At 33.8% G+C, this 23,391-nt stretch overlaps 1 protein-coding gene across 1 annotated transcript; it reads right to left on the reverse strand.

Moving 5' to 3' along the window:
- Positions 1-7,939: 7,939 nt before the first annotated feature.
- On the reverse strand, positions 7,940-22,955 carry LOC145031249 (PLASMODESMATA CALLOSE-BINDING PROTEIN 2-like). The gene is made up of 3 exons (XM_078979768.1): positions 22,525-22,955; positions 22,390-22,423; positions 7,940-8,285 (listed from the first exon to the last, which is right to left on the reverse strand). The coding sequence occupies exons 1-3, from the start codon at positions 22,829-22,831 to the stop codon at positions 8,081-8,083; spliced, it is 546 nt and encodes a 181-aa protein (XP_078835894.1). The 5' UTR covers positions 22,832-22,955; the 3' UTR covers positions 7,940-8,080.
- Positions 22,956-23,391: the final 436 nt, after the last annotated feature.

Raw genomic sequence — 23,391 nt, forward strand, 5'->3', positions numbered from 1 at the left:
TGATTTCAGCTTACGAGTATCATGGGCAAGGAAAAAAAGCACTCTGAATTGTTCCCCATCATGTGCAAAAACAAAATCACACCAAACAAAAACAGATTTCATTCACCTCTATATGCTTGTAGTCACTCTAGTATAGTCAAATACGGTCTTCAAATCTTCTCACTGATGCAAGAAAAGGCAAGCAAATGTACTGAATGAGAAGATGATGAGTTTGCTACAAGTAAATTGCTACTTCTGAAAATCTTAGCAAGAAAGGCAAATGTGATTTAGTTTGAGATTTAATTAAGAAAGGGTGATTTAATTGATTTAATTTGAGATTTAATTAGGAAAGGATAAATTGGTAAACTAATATATAATTTTGAATATTAGATAAAAAAATTAATAAAAAATTGATATAATTCTAATTAGAAATGATTTTGAATATTAATGTAATTTTTATAATTTTAGAGGGATATAAATGTAATAATAAAGTTTATAAGGATATTGATGTAATATTCAATGTTTAAAAGGACATAAATGAAATTTTCCCTTATTTATAAAGGTCTTGTACAAAATTTAGAGCAAATAATGATTTGGGATAATTATTAGTGAATTTTTTTTATGTATATATTTAATTATTTAAGTTTATTTTTATATATGTTTTATCATTGATTTTGTTTATAATGTTTAAAAAAAAAATTATGACCGACTATTGAATATTTAACCGGTCAAAATGAAATTTATAGTAAACAAACTGAATTTTCTAGAGAAAACTATGAATTTTCCAATCAAGATGAATATACACACCAAAAAAAACTGGGCTCAAACACACACATACATACCCGAAAATTTATTTTTTTGGGTGTTTGTTTTTGAAATAGATTTCTTGTACATATTTGGACACGTAAGAATCGATTTGCAAGTTGAAGAACACATAATGCCAAACCTAAAAAACTAAAATTTCATAAATGAAATTCCTTATCAGCTTTGAGTTCTTATAAAACTGTGGTTTTTCTTAAATTCCAAAAGCGAAAGCCCTTAAGTGCTTGTTCAATGACTTCAAGTTAATGTAAAAAAAAATTCTCGTGAAATCCCAAAAAACAAAGCCATAAAATCTATGGTTTGTTCATCGGAAATGAAAGCCCTAAACACATTTTTTTGAGTTCTTAAGCTCTAAGAAATTGAACATAATTTTTAGATCTTGAGTTTGCGTGTGTGAGGTCATCCCCATAACTAGATGAATACCCATATCAGATTCTAAATTGTGAGTGTGTGCATGTTTTTTAGATTCCATATTTCAAGTGTGTGTATGTATTTATGTCCATGTGTTTAAACCATGTATGTGTGTGTTCAAGAACTAATTTCACACAATTTATGTGTACATTGGAGACTCATCGAAGAAGATAACTAGAGATGCCATAAGAAATGAAAAAATTGTTTTACCTAAAATATCCAGTCATAATGGTTTATTTTGAACATTAAATGGTAAGACATGTACCAAAAAAAAAAAAAAAAAACAAAACAAAACAAAAAAAAAAACTTAAGTGATTGAATGTGTACACAGAACAAAGTTCGTTGCCCTTATAAGTCATCAACTTTAACAATTTTTTTTAAACCCAAGTGTCAATTTGTTTCAAAACTATAAATTCAAATTATAAATTATATCACAATAACAAAAACAGTAGAAGTCTAAATCATAGAATCCTCAACGATGCGCCTGTAGTACAGTTAAGCTTCCCCCCCCCCCCCCCCCCCTCCTTAAAACCACTCGGAAACATTAAGTCAACAACTATAAGCATAAATCGTAGTGATTTCTTTAATATACCACACACTACAATACACATATAATGCATACAAGCAAGTCTTTCGACTCTTGTGTTGATCCACATTTAAACAAGTCTCTCAGCGCTCATGCTGAACCACCTAACGACAAATAAATCTAGCGTTGTCTAGTCATGATCAATAGTAGACATCTAGGCTCATAATTATCGTGTTGTTCTACCGTCAACCCTCAATAATCTAGGTTCATAGCTCTAGTGTTGTTCCACTATCAACCCGTAAACATAACATATCAACATATCATATAATCAAACAATCAGGCAATCAACATGCAGAATAATATACTAGTCTACTTGCCTAATCAACATACCACAGTACCACTACAACCTAACATATAAAGGATATGTATATTTTAACACATAATATAGTGAAATAACTCGCTTGAATCTGGTTTTGGAGTCCTCTATATACAGGGGAAGGATTTAAACCTTAAGGTTTAATTACTTGATCACTAATTAATTATCCTTAAGTTTGATAATTATTTGACTTTTAGATTCTTACACTTAAGCCCTTATAGATCTACAACTTCCATTTAACTAATTAAACACTTAATTAATTAAGAAACTAGATACATATAATTATCCTTTTGTTAATATTGCGTATATTTATCCTTACATGTACCACAAAAGGAACCTAGCATTAATAGTGTCATTAGCAATTGTTGTGATTGTTGACACTATTTACAACAATCCTATCTACCCAAGTTCATATTTGGGCACTTTCATTGCTACAATGGTCATATTTAAGGTATGCAACATAATCCTAAATATGCAACTTAACATATCGTCATAAACAAGTGTACTTCCCTATAACAAAAAAAAAAAAAATTGTTGCGATCGGTGGGTTAACCATACATAAATAAGTTCTGAAAAACATATGAAAACAAAATACATAACAAGGATACAAGTCATGAAGTATAGAGTACAACAACTATCTCAAAACGAGTTTTACATTCAAGGTCTAATTAAGAATATGATGATGGTCATAAAAATCAAGAATCCCAAAACAAATCCAATTTTGAATATTCTTTAATTTCTCTCTAACATGACCCCATATTCAAATTTTCCAATCCAAGAGTCATGATGTTAAAATTAATAACCAATTTTCAACTTTGAATTTGTTATTATAAGTGAGTTATGTGCGTTTGCAAGTGAAATTGTCAACTTCATAATTGATCTAATTTACTTCATCTTTTTAATTTTAGTTCATTTCTTTGGGATTGAAAGTACCCAAAATGTGGAGACTGTGGTGTGGAGGTAAAACATTAAGGGAAAAAAGTCTTTTGGAGCTAAACCCAAGCCATACTCAAAGTAGCATGTATAACAGTATAAGTTATAATGATTTTTGGCCTCAGTCCCTATAACTTAAATGACCATTTTGCCCCTGCTTATTCATTTGACCCCTAACACAATACTTATTGTAAAAAACTTGAAAATAAAAATGTTGGTACATGGTTTATTTGCTCTTGAATGACCATTTTGCCCCCACTTATTCATCTCATTTCATACATTTGTCTAGCATCTCCCTAATTCTTCTTTTTCGGCCCGAAAAAATTTGAATGGACTTGGTCAACCGATTGTAAATTTGAAAAAATTCAACCAAAACCGCAATTATATATGTCGCTCCATATATGGAAAATTGATCCACATGAAGAAGAATTTGTTGAAATAAGTTGTGTAAGTGAGTTTGCTTACTTTACCTAAAGTTGAATTTATTCGGCTTTTAATTTTACATTTTTGGTTTTGTATGATTTTTTTTTTTTTTCTATACGTTTTATGTTTTTTTAGTGAATCGCATGAAACCATTGACTTTTGTTGTCAATCTTGTGATCCTTTCGGTAGGGATTACCATTTATTTGTCTTCAAAAAATAGTCATAGAACTTGTAAATGTGAGACTTGTCATCCTTTTTAATACAAAATTTTCAATTAATGGACCATTTTGACATCAAAATGTTAATGAACATAAGATAGAAGCTTTCGACACATCTAAGGATGCCACTATAGAAAATAAAATGAGATTTAATATGAATATTTTTAGTTAAATGTAAATTTTAACTAAAAAAAATGCTTGATTGTGATTTTATTTTTAGGTATAAATGTTACACCAAGTTATATGAGTCCATTTGAATTTAAATAGGTAAGTCATCATCCATATACTTAAATTGATAGGAACTTTTCCAGTTGGCATATAGATTTTTCAATCTTTTTATCTTATGAGAAGTTGGTGCGAATGAGTGTATGTATTCTTCGAGTTTTCATTTACATTCTAGATATAATATGAAAATTGTTCGTTTTTTTTTTTTTTTTTTTTTTTTTTTTTTTTTTTTTTTTTTTTGTGGTGAATAACCCACACTCCTAAAATCAAGTTGGTTGGGTTTCTCTTACCCTTAAACCTAATGGGCTAAGTTGGAAATTAATGAAACCCCTTTGCAATATTAGTTTTTTCTAGGTTAACTTAAACATGTTTTATTACTTTTTAATTTTCTTTAAGCGTGGATTAGATTTTCTATAAAACTCTATTATGCCTTCTCTGATGTTCACATACACAAGGAGGGGTAAAAGAGGAATTGCAGTGGATTCAACTACTTAGTGAGGGTGGAGGGGCAATTTCATAATTTTTATTTAGAGTGTTACTTTGGCTATTTATTGTTGGGGAGAGCATGTGAGTGGGTATCTTTTCTGTTATAAGGATTTCCAATCATTTGATTATCTATTGAATGAAATTTATTATTCTTCTAATTCTCTTAATATTACTCTGTTATCTTGTGATTTTTCTTGAGGTTGGAGTGATCTGAGAAAAGTCTAGCAAACTCATATAATTCACACTTAAATATTTTTTGTTTGTTTGAATGTAGAAGTTTCAAGACATATTTTGGTAGGATCTTGTATACAACCAAAACAAGAATACACATGTCGCAAGGCGTATTTTAATCTTTTTGAGGTGTATTATGTTTAAACTACATTTTAACACCTTGAAGATGTGATGTACATTTAATTTTGAAGGGACTAAGGATTTTTGTGTGGATGTAAAAATAATCAAGTGATTTCATAGTAATATCCATCAACTATGTATAAAAATACAAGAACAATAAAGAAACATTATTATTGAGCTAAAACCGACTTTTTCATTACAGTTTGGTTTTAACCATAATTTGATTTCGGTTGTTTAGATTAATTTACAATATTTTTGTCATTATCAAGGAAGCCGCTGAATTAAACTAACATCAAAAATATTTTTTAACTATCAATTGTTATCATTCATTATAATTATTGAAATTTGAAAATGAATCGATTACATGTACCTATTAAATTTACTCTCGAAGTAGTATATATCAAACCACATTACACTCGTAACAAAAATAATTGGACATCAAAGATATAAAAACATACCCATCGATATAATGTGTTCTTATTTGCAACATGAGATGTTTTCTAAATAAGATAATCGTAAAAAATGAACTATTTTCTGCTTGCCAAAATGAAACAAATCGCGTAACTTATGTAGCAGAACCACAATCGGTACTTGACAGTAGTACCCGAAGCTTAGACGGTTTATTTAAACATAAAAACTTGTATTTTTTCATTTCTTTTATCATTTTAGGTCAAACTTGATAGAGACAAATATGTAACTCTTCGTATAAAATGACATGACTATTACACATTATAGCTAGAAAGTATTATTGATGATTAAAAATATGTTTAATCACAACTTGCCCTTAAGAACCCATAACTTGGGTTGTTTAAAATTTGTGAACATAAATAAGGTTACAGTAGGTATATTTTTCTCACATATGAAATTAAGTGATTTACATACAAATTATAAAATTTTAATATCAAAATATTCAACCATATAATATGAATCGGGTTTCATCATAACATGGCATCAGTCGAATGTTTATTTGTAATATGACATTTACATTTTTAACCAACTTATTGTAGGACATGACTATTGATGCATAATAATTATAGATAGTTGTAATTTTAGTTGTGCTCGAATAATTAACTAAATTGTTTATTTTTTAAAGTGATAACATCCAATTAGACAAAAAAAAGGGCTCCAATAAAAATATTCAAATGATCAATTATTGCCAAAGGGCATGATTGTCATGTAATCCCTCCAACAAACATAGGGTCCTCTTAAATAAGTTCGCATTCAATTAATAGATTAAAAACACAATAAAAACTGCAAAACTGACCATATACATCCGTTACTTTTTCTTTGGAATATCAAATACTCCCGAAGATAAATTATTTGTTGTTGTTGTTAGTTTGGAAATGAGTAGTTACTATGAAATTTGTTTTCCTTTTTTTTTAATTTGGTCATTTTATGTTTTGTAAATCGGTTAATATTTAGTTGTTTTGATGGTTTGATCTGATAGCCGTAAACAAACTATCCACCGAAATAAATTAATCTCTGTCTGTCGACGTTGCTGCTTTGCACGTGTACACAACTAGTTAATATTAAACCATTTATGATTTATTTTTATCTTTTAATTAAATCATTTAGAGATTAGATAATTATTTCAAATACACAATTAATAAAATAATTCAAATTTAATCATAATCCAAAACCCTTCTAATATTCGAAATTAGGGTTTCGGGTTATCAGGTTTTCATTATTCAAATTTTAAGGCATATAGAGTAATAATTAAGGAAACTAGAAAACCCTAAGCGAACCCTACATTTTTTTTATGAAAACAAGGCACGGAGGCTAGGGTTTTAAGAAACCCTAGCAAATTTTCAAATTTTGCAAGAGGCTAGGGTTTATTTTCAATAAGCCATAATCTTGATCAATTCATCTCATGCACAATCAATAGAAACAATGACTTTGATACCACTAATGAGTTTTCTAGGTCATAAATAAAACATATACATAAAGAAAATCTCTTAACACTTAAGTGTATAGGTAACTTATAAGGATATATATATTTTCTCTAATTGAGAGCAACATATTATTAATATCAAGAACCCTAATGAACCATAAAAATTTCGAAAATCATAAAAGTATTAGGGTTTACATACCTTAGAATTGTTATCGTAAACAATTCCTTGAATCCCTTCTTTTGTGTCTCTAGAAAGCAAGTATCAAAAGTATGATGTCTCTAATGGCTCACACCTAAAATTCTATAAACCTTAGAATGAAGAAGAAAGAGATGAGAGAGATAGAAATCCCGTTCATAAGCCTATAGGAAAAGCTATGAACGAAATTTGATGGCCTTGGGATCCTATTTATAGTTTAGGTAACTTGCAGGCAAAACTAAATCTGAATTAATTAAATAATAGATTTGATCACAATTCAAAATTTTTCCTTATTTGCATCCAAGTGGCTTCCAGAAACCCAAAAAGAGCCTCCAAAACCGTCCACACTTGGATGATTCTAAATTTTTTTTTTATTCAACTATTAAACAATTAAAATTCACCCATTGTAGAGAGAGAGAGAGAGGAGAGAGAGAGAATTGGTATATTAAAAGAGAAATGGATAGGTGGGGTAGATATTAGGAGTTTTATTTATTTATTTATTATAAAAACACTTAAATAAAAAATGAAAAAAAAAGGAGGTTAAAATGGTATTTACAAATGCATTCCATTTTTAAGGAACCAAATGGTATTTTCAATTTTGGACCATTATAGGTGGAAAAAAAATTGTCTAAAATTGCAAAAAATCATAAAGACCAATTTTGCAATTTATTATTTACTATTCTTTTAACAATTTTGGTTATATACTTGTTAAAACTTTTTTTTTTGACTTTTTTTTACAAAAATATTTGTATGCAACGTGTTTTAGGTTTTTTAAAACTCTAATCATACTACAAATATACATAAACTTTTCGCAATATTTTCAATATCATAGGCTTAAATTTTCAGCAACAAAACAATGGACATACAACCCCTAGTGGCAAACTAATTCCAAAAAAATATGGCAAAACAAATAACAAGTCAAAAAACAATTTTTTGTTGTGATTCCTAATTTTGCAGTTTCCCTTAAAAATATGTGGCTACTTTAAGGCATCATGAATTTTTTTTGGCAAACCATAAGTCATAGTAGCTATCAGTTTTTGTAGTTTAATTAACAAAATATTAAATCTATATCATGTTGGCATGACTTTCATGCAACTCATCATACCAATAACAAGATAAGGTATTCAATCAATGCAAACAAAGATTACCACACAACTACTAGCATTCAAATAATACATATCCATGTCTACATTAACATCATCACTCTACCAAATCTTCTACTTTCTGAATCACCAAACATTAATTATGCTAATAACAACAAAACCATGCACATAAACAACATTCTTGAAATCGAAAACTTTGAAAAGGCTTCTGAAGAAGGCGGATTTGCTAATGTGGGCACCATGTCTGTTGGGGTCAGTGCTCCTGAGCCACCATCCATTAGTGTAATATTTTGCGGTGGAGTGCTTAAAATTGGAGTCATCATCCCTCCACCTCCTCCAGCAGTTCTACAAATAGTTATCAAATGTCATGTAGTTTAATTAGTCTCTAATTGTCATTAAGTAACTATCATCCATCATTTGAAATACTTTTTACTTTGATATATTTCAATGGGATTTTGATAATTGGAAGTGTCGTCTTGTGACACTTATAGAAATAATGATAATAACATCAAAGAAAGTTTAATATGATTAGGAACTTGATAAAAAAAGAATTTAATTTTTATGCATAAAGGATTTTATAAAAAATTAGTGAATTTGTTATATTCTATATGAAAATGTTTTCTTCGATTTAATACTCACTATAGACAAATTGGTGCATTTAACTTTTAAAATTAATATGGTATATTTACCAAAAGTATATAAATGGAAAAGAAAACAATGACAACTTTATATTGGTTGAATCAGATAGCAAAAGGGAAAAAAAAATTGGTATTGCTATAAGAGACTCAGAATTTAAAGGTACGTTAGTAAATAAAAATGAATGTGAAGAAATAAGTATGCACGTGATGATAAAATTTTGAAATCATATGAGTGTGTTTTAATGTATTGTACCTTGATTATGAAAGAGGGTACAAGTAGATGCTAAGACCTAAGAGTCCGTCTATTGGAACCTTGATGTCGTTTTGTTATTGTTAGAGTGCTTAGTAAAAGTTGCAATATTAGCAAGAAGTAAAATCCAACTAAAAGAAATAAAAAACTATCTTTTGACTCACGTCGAATATGTGTGTACTTTGAATTATGCTAGGTTACTCAAAGATTTGGGTCACTTAGAAAGTTATATGGTATATATAATATAGGTAGAGTCGGTAAAAACTGACTGCTAACCCGATACGAACACGGCACAAAATAAACGGTTTTAGGTAAAAGATTTCAACCCTTTTAAATAAACGGATTGAAAAAACTCGACACATAAATTAAACGGGTTAGGTTAAGGTCAAGCTATTTCACAATTAATGTTTCAACCCGCACGACACGACAAGAGATGTTTACGAGGTCTAAACCATAAACCTGAAACTCGATAAAATAAATATGTTTGGGTAAGAAATTTCAACATGTTTAAAGTAAACGGGGTTGACACGATACGACACAAAAATTAAACAAATAAGTTTATGATCAAATCCTTTCAATCCGTTTAATGTTTCAACTTGCTGCAAAGTGTGGTGCGACACGACACATGTACCGAGTCTAGCTATAGCTTTAAGGTGTGCATTCGTGCACATATGTGGACTATGTTGATAAAGTTAATGAGGAGGTGATATTTGGAAAAACATGAAAGATAATTAAAGAAAGAGAACATGTTTTAATATGGAGTTATAAATTGTTATATTTTAAATTTACCCTAAATTAAGTAAGAATAATAAGGTGATAGGTCATAATGTACTTGCTTGAATAGAATGAAACACTTGTGTATGAAAGTTTATCTTGGAAGTGTGCACTTCAAGTTTGAAACTAAGGACATTACGGAAATGGAACCAAGATCTAAACATAATCATATTGAAAATGTGTACACAGACAGAGATTTGAAAACAAGGCGAATCTACTGTCTTTATTAGAGATGATAGAAATTGACACTCGGTGCAGTAGGTTGATTTCCTTAAGATAGGGTTCTATTCAGCTTTTTCGTTTTATTTGTTTCCTTGATTGACAGGAAGCGGACAGACTTAGTCAGTCTTCTAACTCTCAATTAGTGTCAAAACCAGTATGCATCTTAGGCAGTTTCGTTTAAGAAGTCTTTTAAGACTTGCTCTCACTTCTACTCGGGTACTTCTCGTTGTTGCCTCTTTCTTTTCGGCTCAAGGCATTTGTAATCATTGGGTAGTTTGACCCCATTTTCGTTGCCTTGAGTTCTTTTTGGTTTGACCCATCTTCGTTGCCTTGAGTTCTTTTTGGTCGAATGTGTGTTCGAGATTCTTGTGATATTTATAAATGGTACAAATCTCTAAAGTGAATGTCTCCAAATCTTTGAAACGAAAACTACAACTCCTAGCTCAAGGTCGTGGGTATTATAGTTGTTTTAGTGTATTTTTAGTTGTCGTGAAAGCGTAGGCAACAACTTTATTAAACTAAGTTGGTAGTTTAGAATCAGATTGTTATTATTATTATTCTTTAGGGTATCAAAGTGTAATTATTCTTTTCTTTATATTTGGTTGTAATCTATCCAAATCAATATGAAATCACGTTATCAATTCCTTATTCTTGTTTTGTTTTGGTATCAGAGCGTCCTTCCTCTAACCCTAATATTACCCAGTTGAAGCGGCAACCCTAAAATCCAAACTGCAATTACAGTCCCTGTTCTTGCCAATCAACAGCAATAAGGTAATCCTGAGTCCTGAATCACCAATTACAACTCATGGCAGCAATAATTCAATTTTCAAATCAGGAGAAAACGATTCACAACTCTCATAAGTTCTCTTTTTCTCTCAAACCGACCAGCTATGGCTATTGGAGATCCATGATTGAATCCTTCCTCATCTCTCACAATCTTTTTTGCTATGTTGATGAAACTGTACCCTACCCTGAACAGAAAGTCACAAATGATTCTGTAACTACTGATAATCCAAGTTACGTCCCATGGATCTGTAATGATGCCCACATCCGTATGATCATCTCAATAGTTTATGAAGACTCCTATCAGCATATTCAGGGAAAAACATCACGCGAGGTATGGTTGTCACTTGAACGGACTTACGCTCATGTTACTTTATCTCATGAATTTACTCTTAAAAGTCAACTTCTGAGAATCACCATGAAGGGTGATGAAAAACCAGTTGAATATCTTAGCAGAGCTAAGAATTTGCTACTGCTCTTGCTAACATTGGAGAACCAGTAAAGGACAAAGATCTCGTAATGCTCACTCTTACAGGACTTCGAGAGGAATACAATGGTCTCAAGGCCAACTTATTGGCTCGTGTGCCTTCTATCAGCTTCAATGAATTACATGGCCTTCTATGCGATCATGATTATGTCTTCACAAAAATGATGACTGCCACTCCCCAAGCTTTCTTGGCAAATACTTCTTCGGTTACACAAGCATCATCAGTTGCTACTCCTTCGATTCAACAACCAAATATTGATCATCTTCAACAACTACAAAGTATTCAACTGATGGCCACTCAGCTGGGTTATCAACTAAACCCCATTCAATCTCCACGGCCTCAAGTTCATTTTGGTTCTCGGTTTTCAATAATAATCGAGGCGGTCGTGGATCTCGTGGCTCTTCTCGTGGCAACTCACGTGGTGGTTTAAATAGCTCTCGGGACAGTAGTGGCACACGACAGTTTTCTTGGGCCTCCACCTAAAACATCGTCTATGGTCATTGCAACAGGTGTGATATAGGACACTTACCATCTCAGTGTCCAGCTCATTCGAACCGGTCTCAACCTGCTACACATGCTAATTTTACAACACGCTGAGAGGCTGACACATCTTGACCCACTTGGAAGCCCAACACCGGTGCAAATCATCATGCCACTCCAGACCTATCTAGCTTGGATAGCTCTCAGGCCTACTATGGTGATGACTCTTTACTTGTTGGTAACGGTAACTCTCTACCCATCTATCACATTGGTTCATCTAAAATCTACTCACCAAACAGAACTTTTACCTTATCTAACATTCTTCATGTTCCTCAATTTAAACAAAATCTTTTATCTGTTCAAAAATTTTGTCTTGACAACAATATTTTCTTTGAATTTCATTCTTATTTTGTTGTGAAGGACGAGTCTACTCGCACTACCCTCCTTTCGGGTCCTAGTGAGCAGGGTTTGTACTCCATTCGTCTTCCACAACTCAAATCACTGGCAAAGGTTGCTTTCACTGCTGTCAAAGCCTCTTCAAACATTTGGCATCAACGTTTAGGACATCCTCATGCTCAAGTTTTTCATTCTATTGTTTCTCATTGTTCCTTACCTGTTTCGGACAAATTATCAAATAACGTATGTTCTTCTTGTCAATGTGGAAAATCATCAAAACTATCTTTACTTGATTCTACCTTTCATAGCACTAATATTTTAGATTTTGTTTATTGTGATGTTTGGGGTCCCTCTCTAGAACCATCCTTTGATGGTCATCGTTAGGGCTGTAAACGAACTGAACGTTCGGCGGGAAGTTCGTTTATGTTCGTTTATTTAATAAATGAACGAACATGAACAAAAATTATTGTTCGTTTAGTTAAATGAACGAACATGAATAATGGTCTCGTTCGTTCATTTATGTTCGTGAACGTTCGTTTATGATGTTCATTTACGTTCGTTTATGTTCGTTCGTTTAAGTTTATTTATATTCATCTATATTCAATTATTTTTTATTATATTGCTATATTATATGTTCGTTTATGTTAATATATGTTCAATTGTGTTTTTTTATCTTTGTTCGTATATGTTTGTTCGTTTATGTTCGTTTAGCATGTTCACGAACATAAATGAACGAACATGAACAAAGTAATTTGTTAAACGAACAAACATGAACAAAAAAATCTCGTTCATTTATCCGTTCGTGTTCGTTTGTTGTTCGGCTAACTTAAACGAACGAACATGAACAAGACCTTGTTCGTGTTCGTTTGGTTCGTTTACAGCCCTAGTCATCGTTATTTTCTTTTGTGTGTTGATCATTATACTCGTTATATGTGGATTTATCCTTTAACTCAAAAATCAGATGTTCACCCCATTCTCACAAACTTTATCACCATGACTGAACGTTAATTCAACACTAAACTAAAATATATTCAATCTGACTTTGGGGGGAGGGGGGGGGGATTTCTCCCTCTCACCAATCTCTGTCGTAGCCTTGGCATCATTCATCGTCGGTCTTGTCCTCACACCAGTGAGAAAAATGGCTTTGTTGAACGCCGTCATCGTCACGTTGTGGAAACTGGACTCTCTCTTGGCTCATTCCAGTCTTCCTCAACGCTTTTAGAACTTTGCTTTTGAAACAACTATATACCTCATAAATCGCCTCCCCTCTCGTGTCTCATCCAACAAATCCCCTTTTGAACATATCTTCAAACGTAAACCTAATTACTCCTTCTTACAAATTTTTGTCTGTCAATATTTTCCTTTTCTTCGTCCGTACAATCATCACAAAATTGAATTCCGGTCTACTCCTTGTGTTTTTCTTGGCTACAGCCCTACTCACCATGGTTATCGTTGTCTTGATCCCTCCACTGATCGGATTTACATTGCTAGACATGTTCGCTTCAATGAACACGTCTTTCCTTATTAGCCTTCACCAACACCTCCATCTGAACCACCCCGACCTTCACAATCTCCACCATCATCTCCACAATCTTCTCTACCACAATCTCCACAATCTTCTCTACCACATTCTCCTTCACAAACTAATACCAACTTACCACTCCACCACATCTCCTCGGCCTCGGCCATTCAACCTTCGCCTTAATCCTAAACAACCAGATCGATACAACCCCGCTGCCTACACCACCTCCACCTCCATATCTCCTCCCCTTGAACCTACCAACTTTACCATTGCTAACAAGTCTTTAGAATGGCGTCAAACAATGGCCGAAGAGCTATCTGCGCTCCATAGGAATGGCACATGGACCCTTGTTCCCCGTCTCTAATGCTAATATTGTTGCTTGTAAATGGGTTTACAGGGTAAAAACTGATGAACATGGAAAGATTACCAGGTACAAAGCCCGTCTCGTGGCAAAAGGCTTTAATCAACAGCATGGTGTGGACTATCGTGAGACTTTCAGTCCGGTTATCAACCTCGCCACCATTCGTACGGTTCTCTCTCTAGCTGTCCGCAACAAATGGCCTCTTAAACAGTTAGACATTCAGACTGCTTTTCTTCATGGAGATCTTGAGGAAACCGTATACATGCGCCAACCTCCGAGCTTTATTGATCAAACCAAACCTGATCAAATATGCTTGTTGCATAAGTCCTTGTATGGCCTCAAGCAGGCTCCTCGGGCTTGGTTTACAAAGTTGTCTACTGCACTTCATCAGTTGGGATTTTATGGGTCCAAAATCGATACCTCTCTTTTTATACTAAACTCATCTGGCTCTCTTGTCTATCTTCTGGTTTACGTGGATGACATCATCATCACCGGTAACAACTCCACTGTTGTTGCCTCAATCATTCAGAAACTCAATTCTCTTTTTGCACTTAAGGATATGGGACAGCTACACTATTTTTTGGGAGTTGAAGTTGTTCACAAGGGGTCTGACTTGGTTCTTTCCCAACGGAAATATATTCGTGAGATCTTACACCGTACTGGTCTTGCCGAGTGCAAGCCAATATGTTGTATGAGCACTTCTCACGTGTTGTTACCCGATGATAGCCCCTTACTTGACGATCCCTCTTGTTACAGGTAGACAGTTGGAGCTCTTCAGTATACTACTCTTTCTCATCCTGATATTGCTTTTGCAGTTAACAAAGTCTGCCAGTTCATGCACGCCCCCACTGAGAACCATTAGGTCGGTGTCAAACGTATCCTTCGTTATCTTAAGGGCACCTTCGACTTGGGGTTATGGATTCGACGTAATACGGGGTATCAGCTTCAAGCCTTTTTCAGATTCCAGTTGGCACTCCATTCTTCATGCCTTCTCGGACTCTGATTGGGCAAGTTGCCCAATCGATCATCGATCCACGGGGGGATTTGCTATCTATTTAGGTTTGAATCTCATCTCTTGATCTGCTCGCAAGAAGAAAACCGTATCTCGATCTTCAACAGAGTCCGAGTACAAGGCTATTATAGATACTGTTACCAAATTAATTTGGTTGAAGTCCTTGCTTCGAGAACTTGGTTTGGCTAGCACAACACCCACACTTTGGTGTGACAATCTTGGTGCAACATATCTCACGGCTAATCCAGTTTTTCACGCTCGTACTAAACATGTTGAAGTTGACTATCATTTTGTTCGTGAACAAGTAACGCAGGGAAAACTAAGTGTCAAGTTCATCTCTACAAACGACCAAATTGTTGATATTAAACTAAGTTGATAGTTTAGAATCAGATTATTATTATTATTATTATTCTTTAGTGTATCAAAGTGTAATTATTCTTTTCTTTATATTTGGTTGTAATTTATCCAAATCAATATGAAATCACATTATCAATTCCTTATTCCTATTTAACTTCATTCCTTAACACGTTCCTCAATCCTTGATGTGACACGCCATAGTATACGACAAGACCATATGTTCCTTCCGGGAGGGATGAGATTGGTGCGTTACACATTGTGTTCCAACTTCTGGAACTACCATCATATTTTCTTTATGATGTGAAAGGTTTGGTTATCTTTGGAGAATTTCCATTAACTTTCTTGGAGTCTTGCTTTTTCCAAGCTTCCCATAGAACTACCATCATATTTTCTTTTGTTATTCTCAGTTCTTATGACATCTTTTTTCTTGATCAATGTTTTTTAACAAGCTAACTGGGTTGTTAGATTGATGACCTATTTCTTAGCATAGTTGTATTTGTAGGGTCATACCTCTTATGTACGGTTAGTATGTTAGCATTTAGTCTCATAGCCCTTAGGGTTTGGGTTAGGTTAAGGGTCCTTATGTATTCATATTTATATATATAAGATTTAACCCTAGTTATTAATCAATCAATCTATTCTATAACATAGTATCAAAGTTGGCATCTTGCACCTCGTGGTTCAACACATCCCTGTCTAAGAAGCTTAATGTTGCGCCAACCCCTCCATGAAAATAGTACTTAGGAAAACACCCAAAGTGCAACCGAAAGGGACACATCACCAACTTTTGCAAAAACAAGGCAGTTGTCGTGAACTAAAAAGCAAACACTCGAACATGTACCGGTGGAGGCTGAGATTGTTCCGAGTGTGGTGAAGTCGGGCATTTCAAGAGAGATTGCCTAAAGTTGAGGAACCAATAAATGAAGCTCAAATCAGAGTATTGCGATTAGAGTAAGAGACGATCCAGGAACAATCAATAATGACCGGTAAGTTCCTCTTTTAACTTATATGCAACTGTACTAATTGATTTAAATGTAGATAGGAGTTTAATAACCCTTACTAATTGATTTAAATGTAGATGGGAGTTTTGTAACCCTTAAAGTTTAGACATATGGATCCAATATATAGGAGGAAGCCTATAGAGTAAAGACGACTAATAATCTGTTAGAAATCTACATACGAAATCTTAACAAATTATGTCTTAGCACGAAATAAACACGTCTTTTATGTCGATCTTATGTGTATGATTTCGGAAGTTTCTGTCACAACTAGAAATTTTGTGTCTTGTAATCACTAAACTCAAGTAAAGGTTGAATCAAAAACTTATGAGCATGTGTGATACCTATTATTATGACATCAAAAACTTCAAACAAATACATCGTACAAGTACTACAAATGGTCATCAAGAAATTGGAAACCCTAGAAGTTCTCGTTTAAGTCCATTTTGGACTGGGACTTCCTTATTGGGCCCAAATGGACCAATAAGCTTCCAATTTGACTTTCATGGGCTTAGAACCCTTATATGGGCTCTAATTGGACCCACATTTATTTATTTCAATATTTTGGGCCATGTTGGGCCTAGAATGAAATGAATTAAAAGCTTTGATCCATGATTAACCTAAACTAGCTCAACAAAGTATAAAAATCATATTATATTTCCTTTTAGGTTAAAACTCATCCGAACTAATTCTAATATTGGGCTTAGGGGCAAAAAGCCCAAAAATTCTTTCTTCCCTCTCCATCCTCGGCCCAAGCCCAAGAATAAGGAGGAGTTGACTTTGGATTCCCACCTCACTTTTATTTGATGGATATCCATGCATGCAACTCATACTTCCAAGCATCTATCTTGTCAAAGCCACCCTCTTCTTTCCTCTTTCCCCCTCTCGGCCGAATCCCAAACACACACACAAACATTTCACTCATCTTTTCTCTCAAGGAGCTCTCTCCATTTCTCTCCAAATTTTCGAAGATCTAAGAGGAATTCAAGGGAGTTCTTCCACAAAGATCATCATCTAGGTAAGTTGAAACTTGGATCCACACTTTAGACTTCTTCTTATATCCAAAAATCTCTTCTTAACTCTCATGAAATCATAAACTTGTGTCTTAGAACTCCATAAACTCGAAATCTTCATCAAGGGGTGCTAGGGTCGAAAATCACCAAGTTTTCTTCCATCCTCTCTTCAAAAACCGAATCAACATCCAAAGGTGAGCTTCATACCCCCTTATTTTCGGTTTTTATAAGTTTTTGTGGGGGGAGAATACAAGCAAAGGTGTAGATCTATCATTATGTGTATGCTTTGTATGATTTCTATGCTTATATGTGTGTTTGGTATGATTATGATGTTGGATCTAGTCATAAATCAAAAAAAAAACCGAGATATACTTTATGTTAAATGATACTAACATAAAACATACTACTACATACAAAGGATACCAAGAAAAATAGCTAAGTGGCTTAACAATACATACTTTGGGCTAAAAACTCATTTTTTTTTGACATAAATGTTAAAAATACAAAGTTAAGGGGCCCAAAATGAAATATTTCTAAATCTGATGGGTGAGATGAGTCAAAACAGTTTCCATAATGTATTTTCTGAAAATATACTCTTTTGGAGGATTAAAAACATAAATTTCAAGCTTAATGGGCTAAAAATGACAATTTCGGCCCAATAGGGCCCATTATGCGAATTTTTCTGTTTTGGAGGGCCAAAACTGTGATTTTCTGTAAAACAGTGGACTACTAGTGTTACAAGTACTTTTCAAGGGTTTAAAATGCTTTTCAAATTTAAAAAGGACCAAAGTTGCAAAAATTTTCCAATTAGGACCAAAATTGTAAAAACTGCGAAAAAGAGAGGTTATAACCGAGAAAACTGCAATTTCAGGGACTTAAACTGTTTTCAATGAAAAATATGCTGAAAAATATTAATTTCAATAATTTTTTGTGTTAAAATGTCAAGAAAAATGATTTAAGGACCAAACCGGAAAGTTATTTAATTAGAGGGTTGAAAAAGTAAATTTTACAAACAATGAGGGGTTGAAAACAGAAAACTTTCAAGGCTGATTCAATACACGCAACTTGATCGAATATTGGCACCGCGACTACCGACACAATACACAACAATACCAAAAATCGTTGTTAAACGAATTGATTCGGTCTCGAATCAATAACAAATCCAAAACTACTAACACTACAACGCTCAATACACATATGGAACTCTCGGAACTCTATACTCTCGTGGAATTACTCAATACGTCGACGTACACTCCTTAGGCCCAAAAGTTGCAAATCATGCTTGTTGAGCCTAGCTAGCCCGATGACATGATCTTTAGGCCCAAAGGATACTTGCTTACATGTAGTTGGGTCTAATACGACTTAACCGCGTGTAAAAGGACTTTCAATGGCAAACGTGCTGCTGGTCCCCAAGGGTCCTTCGGTGCTGCTAGTAAAGTCGGGAACTCACGATTGCGGGTTGGGCTTCGGGCCCCTCGCAATTGCAATGGTCTTGAACGACGTAGGGAAATACCGAGGGTTTCGCACCTTCTCTTTTTCTCTTCGGTCGTGGGACTACACAAGTCCGGGAGGATTGAGTTGTGTGAATAAGTGCGAGTGACACCTAAGGGATCGCTAGTACGGTTGTCGACCGGACGTTTTCATTAACGGATGTTACAACAATTCACCACCCACTGTATACTCAATGCCTCCGGAGCTCAACGAATACCTCTAACGTAACGAAACAATAACACATAAACTAATTAAAGCAAAGTGATAGGAAAACGTCGGGTTTTCCTAGGGTTTTCAACTAGTACACTTACAAACTACATGCCGAATTTCACAACTCGTACGCTTACATCTATAGAAAACAAACAAGCATACTCACGGATCTTCACGTATTTCTTTTTACGCTATACTATTTTTAGAAAATATCGGATTTTCTGGCGGTTTTCAAAACAATACAAACATTGGATTTTAAACATTACTTATGAACTCACCAACATTTCATATGTTGACGTTTTTCCAAAATACTTGTATTCTCAGGTAACAGATAAGTGAAGAAAGGACTGTACTCTATGATTGATTTGCGGTTGATTAAGTAACAATGAACAATTTATTTTGGGGATGTAATATTTTGAGACAATGTAATGGATGTAAACGTTACCAGTTGTATTATTCCAATGTTTGGTGATGTATGATGTTATGTTTCATGTATATTCATTGTAATGGTATTCAATTGAGTCACAAAAGCCCCCGGGCGTTTCCGCCGTCTGGTTCGGGGGTGTGACAGTTTCGGTGTTACTATCGGTACGAATTGATTTTTTTCTCTATGTCACGCTAGTTTATTGTGTTACGAAAAGTCGTACGAACCGCTTGACAGATGGAGAAACCCTAATAATTTACGAAGACTAGTTAGGACGATACCTCAAACTCGTCTTTACACAAAGGCTCGGAAGTATCTACATAAGATGAACTATGCTTTCTTGTTGCACGTTGTAGATAAAAAGAACAAAAGAAAGGTCAAAGACATACCTCGTCTATACGACCTATCCTAATGTACTCCTTGAAGATTTACATGGGTACCACCTGTTCGAGAAGCCAAGTTCGCATCGACTTAGTCCCAAGAGCAGCACGAGTAGTGAAAACTCCCTCCTGGTTGGCTTCATAAAAAATACAAGAACTATCTAGTCAATTACACGGACTTCTTCACAAATATTGTATCAGAACAAGCTTCTTATGTTAGAGAACACCAGTTCTATTTGTCAAGAAGAAGGACAAATCCTTTCAAATGTGTATCAAGTATCAGGAGATCAACAAATAAACAAATTAACAATGCTATGAAAATAATATTTTCAAGTTTTATGTCACTTATTCAAAGCCATAATATGAATTTTAGAGTCTGAAGAAGATAGTTGTCAAGTGTGAAGAAGCAAAGGTAGATGGGTATACGAACAACAAGTTCACCGTAGCAAGAGGGTTAAGTAATGAAGAATCTGAGTTCACGTTTGTTGATGTTCCAATTATGAATCCTTATGATTGGTTTATGTTATTCAATCTTTTAAAGAAAGAAGAATCAAAACTCACATCTTAACTCCAACATTTGATCAGCCAGATCATGTTGAAGAAATGTAAGATGGGTTCATATAGATCGCAATGTGAAGAATTGCATGATGTTTCTCCAAGATAAACATTTCTATAAATCTATCACACTAACTATAAAAGCTTAGATTTGCAAGATGAACACTATAGATGATCTTAAGTGTGTCTGAGATATGCTTCGTTGGTGGATGACAATTTGTATAGTGGTTCTTACAATGATTCCTTCGCAACTAAACATAAGGAGGGGGGATAGGTTTCACACATTATATAGTTGTGTGGAGTGTGTATTTGAAAGGGGTTTCACAGTGTAATATTCTGTCTTCATGTTTTGTATGCGAAATGGATATTTGGTCTTGTATGTTTTGTTTTCATAGTCTAGGCTTCGCAACTTGAGTTAATCTGTCTTTGATAGGCTGTCTTAACTTCAGTGTCCTGACCTCATTGGTTAGAGCCTAACCGACTCCTTTATATTCTCCTATATAAAGAGAGAGAGAGAGAGAGAGAGAGAGAGAGAGAGTTCTTATGTCTTTGAAATTGAGCGCTTTTTAATCTCTAATGAAATTCATATTTTATTTACGTCTTGTGTTAATTCAATATCAGATTTGAGTCATGATTTCATTCATATAGAAGCTTAAGATCCTACAACTTGTATATGTCGCAAGTGGAGATTTAATTATGTTGTTCCATATGGGGACTTATAAAATTGGTCAAATTATGGGACACATGTAAACAATTTGCTTGAGACTATCATCCAATATGGATATAGGACTCATCATGTTGGTCCCAAATGAGGATGATAGCATGCAGATGATTGGAAACACGACTTTCAAGCAACTATGTTGAGGACTTGAGGTTATCTCAAGATATTTATTAAGTTATTACATATGTATTCATAAATAACTCACTAATCTCTTGCTGTTTACCACTGTTGTTGTGTTTAGTGACTAGTTAGTCTTGAAGTTTTGATATATTGTAATGTAAAACCCAATATAATTGATATATAACTATAGTTGAAATACTTGTATCCTTAGTATAATATACACCACTCGTTTGTATGATTTAAAGATTGCAGATGTAAATAACACAAACATTTACTTAAAAATTACTAAAATACACATTTATATAACATCTTACTAATATTTATAAATGAAATTTAACAATAAAACATAATATCATACGCATCTTAATAACTATTAGTAATATAAATAATAATATAACAATAAAACATACAACAAACGTAAGACCAATAATTACATAGTCTTGGAGATAATGTGAAAACACTATTTTTTTTTAATTTATGATTTACGACAGCTTATTACAAATTTTGAAGAGTTTATTTAAAATCTCTTAATTATATCTTCTACACAAAAGTTGATAAAAAAAATTTGTACGAAGGCTTATTTAAAATGTCAAGACTTTTGTTTAATCTGTCCATCAATTTTGTTTTCAATTTAAAATTTTGAACATGTACGAATGTTTGTTGGAACACAACTCAAACGTATACACTATAGAGAGAAACATCGAGATAGGACATGTCATACAGTATGCGGGGCAGTGTTCAAGGAAAAAGTGAGGACACAGCAATCGAACGGTCAGAAAATAATTCAAATACAACCCCATAAGTGAGATTGCGACACGTGTACAATCTCACAGAAAAAAGCAACACCCTTCGCACGCGACCACCCCACACAACCACTCACTCTCTTATAATATTTTGTAAAACTCAAATATTTTTTTCACTCCTTTCAAAATATACATTTTTTAATAAAAAAGATAGCCCCAATTAATTAAAATTCTAAAATATAAAGACGCTACTATAGTACTATATTTATATTTCTAGTTTTAATAAAAATATTAATATTTGGGTAATAAAAAAACAGTAAAACATTATTCTTTAATTTATTTCACTATTAATTTGTAAAAATATATATATAAGAATAAACAGTCAATATTATTGTAAAGAGGATATATAAATTCAATCTTATAATTTCTATATCTAATTAAATGCTTAGAAATCTTTTTAAATATGCAAAGTAAATATAATACGTGATTCAAAAGATGAAAGTGTACATACCTCGGAGAAGACGGGTAAACACAAGTTCCATAACCTAAAAATGACAAAAATACCCAAAAATTAATATAATATTATGCACACCATAATGCTGTTATGGAGACATGGGGAAGGGGTAAAAGTGTGATTTGCACTAACTTGGGTCGGTTTTGGCAATGGCAGCGGTGCCGGAGAAGTCACAAGCGCCGGAATCCATGGAAGAGTGCATGTAAAAGCTGTTGAATGCGTAGGAAGCGTGCGCCTGGATGGTGTTCGGAAGGAAACACAGTCCGGTGTCTTGTAAGGGTGCGCAGTCTGCTCCGGCGCCGCAGGCGTAGTCCAGTGCTGTCTGCAACGCGTCTTCTTTGGCGTCGTTTCTAGCGACGCACCATGTCGCCGCCGTGACTTTGCCGTAGACGACAAGTTGTAGCAGCAGGAGGAGGGCTACATTGGTCATTGTTGCCATTTGCAGAAACTTTGCAGAAAAATGTTTGATGAGTTTTGGAAGAACACACTAGAAACACACAACTGTGTGTGTTTGAAAAAGAGAGAGAATGGCAGTGAGGTTGGTGGAGTTTCTGTATTCAGCTTTATACGCAATTTTCAAAATTGAAATTCATGATTTGTTCATATTTCTTGAAATACTACTTTTTATGGTCTTATATTTTTACCTAATACGTTTTTCAATATGTAATAATGAAAATTTTCAAAACAAAATTTTCATTTCTTAAACATATTTTCATCCAAATCAAGTCATCAAAATTCAATGTATCTTGTCATCGTACAAAACATATAAATCTTAAGATTATAAAATAAATCCTCCGCTAGTGTGTACAGATCACGTCGGTGCCTTTCCACGGTCCTCGCTAGTATCTGAAACACATAACACAACAACTGTAAGCATAAATGCTTAGTGAGTTCCTCAAAATACTACTTACACACATACGCCTTTCCAGGCCATGACCTTCCGGTCCATTTGTCTCAGGGGACTTCCGTCCCGACCCGGTAAACCTTCCGGTCCTACCC

This window comes from Lactuca saligna, chromosome 2 (genome assembly GCF_052625555.1).
Source record: "Lactuca saligna cultivar CGN05327 chromosome 2, ASM5262555v1, whole genome shotgun sequence".
NCBI classification, from domain to species: Eukaryota; Viridiplantae; Streptophyta; class Magnoliopsida; order Asterales; family Asteraceae; genus Lactuca; species Lactuca saligna.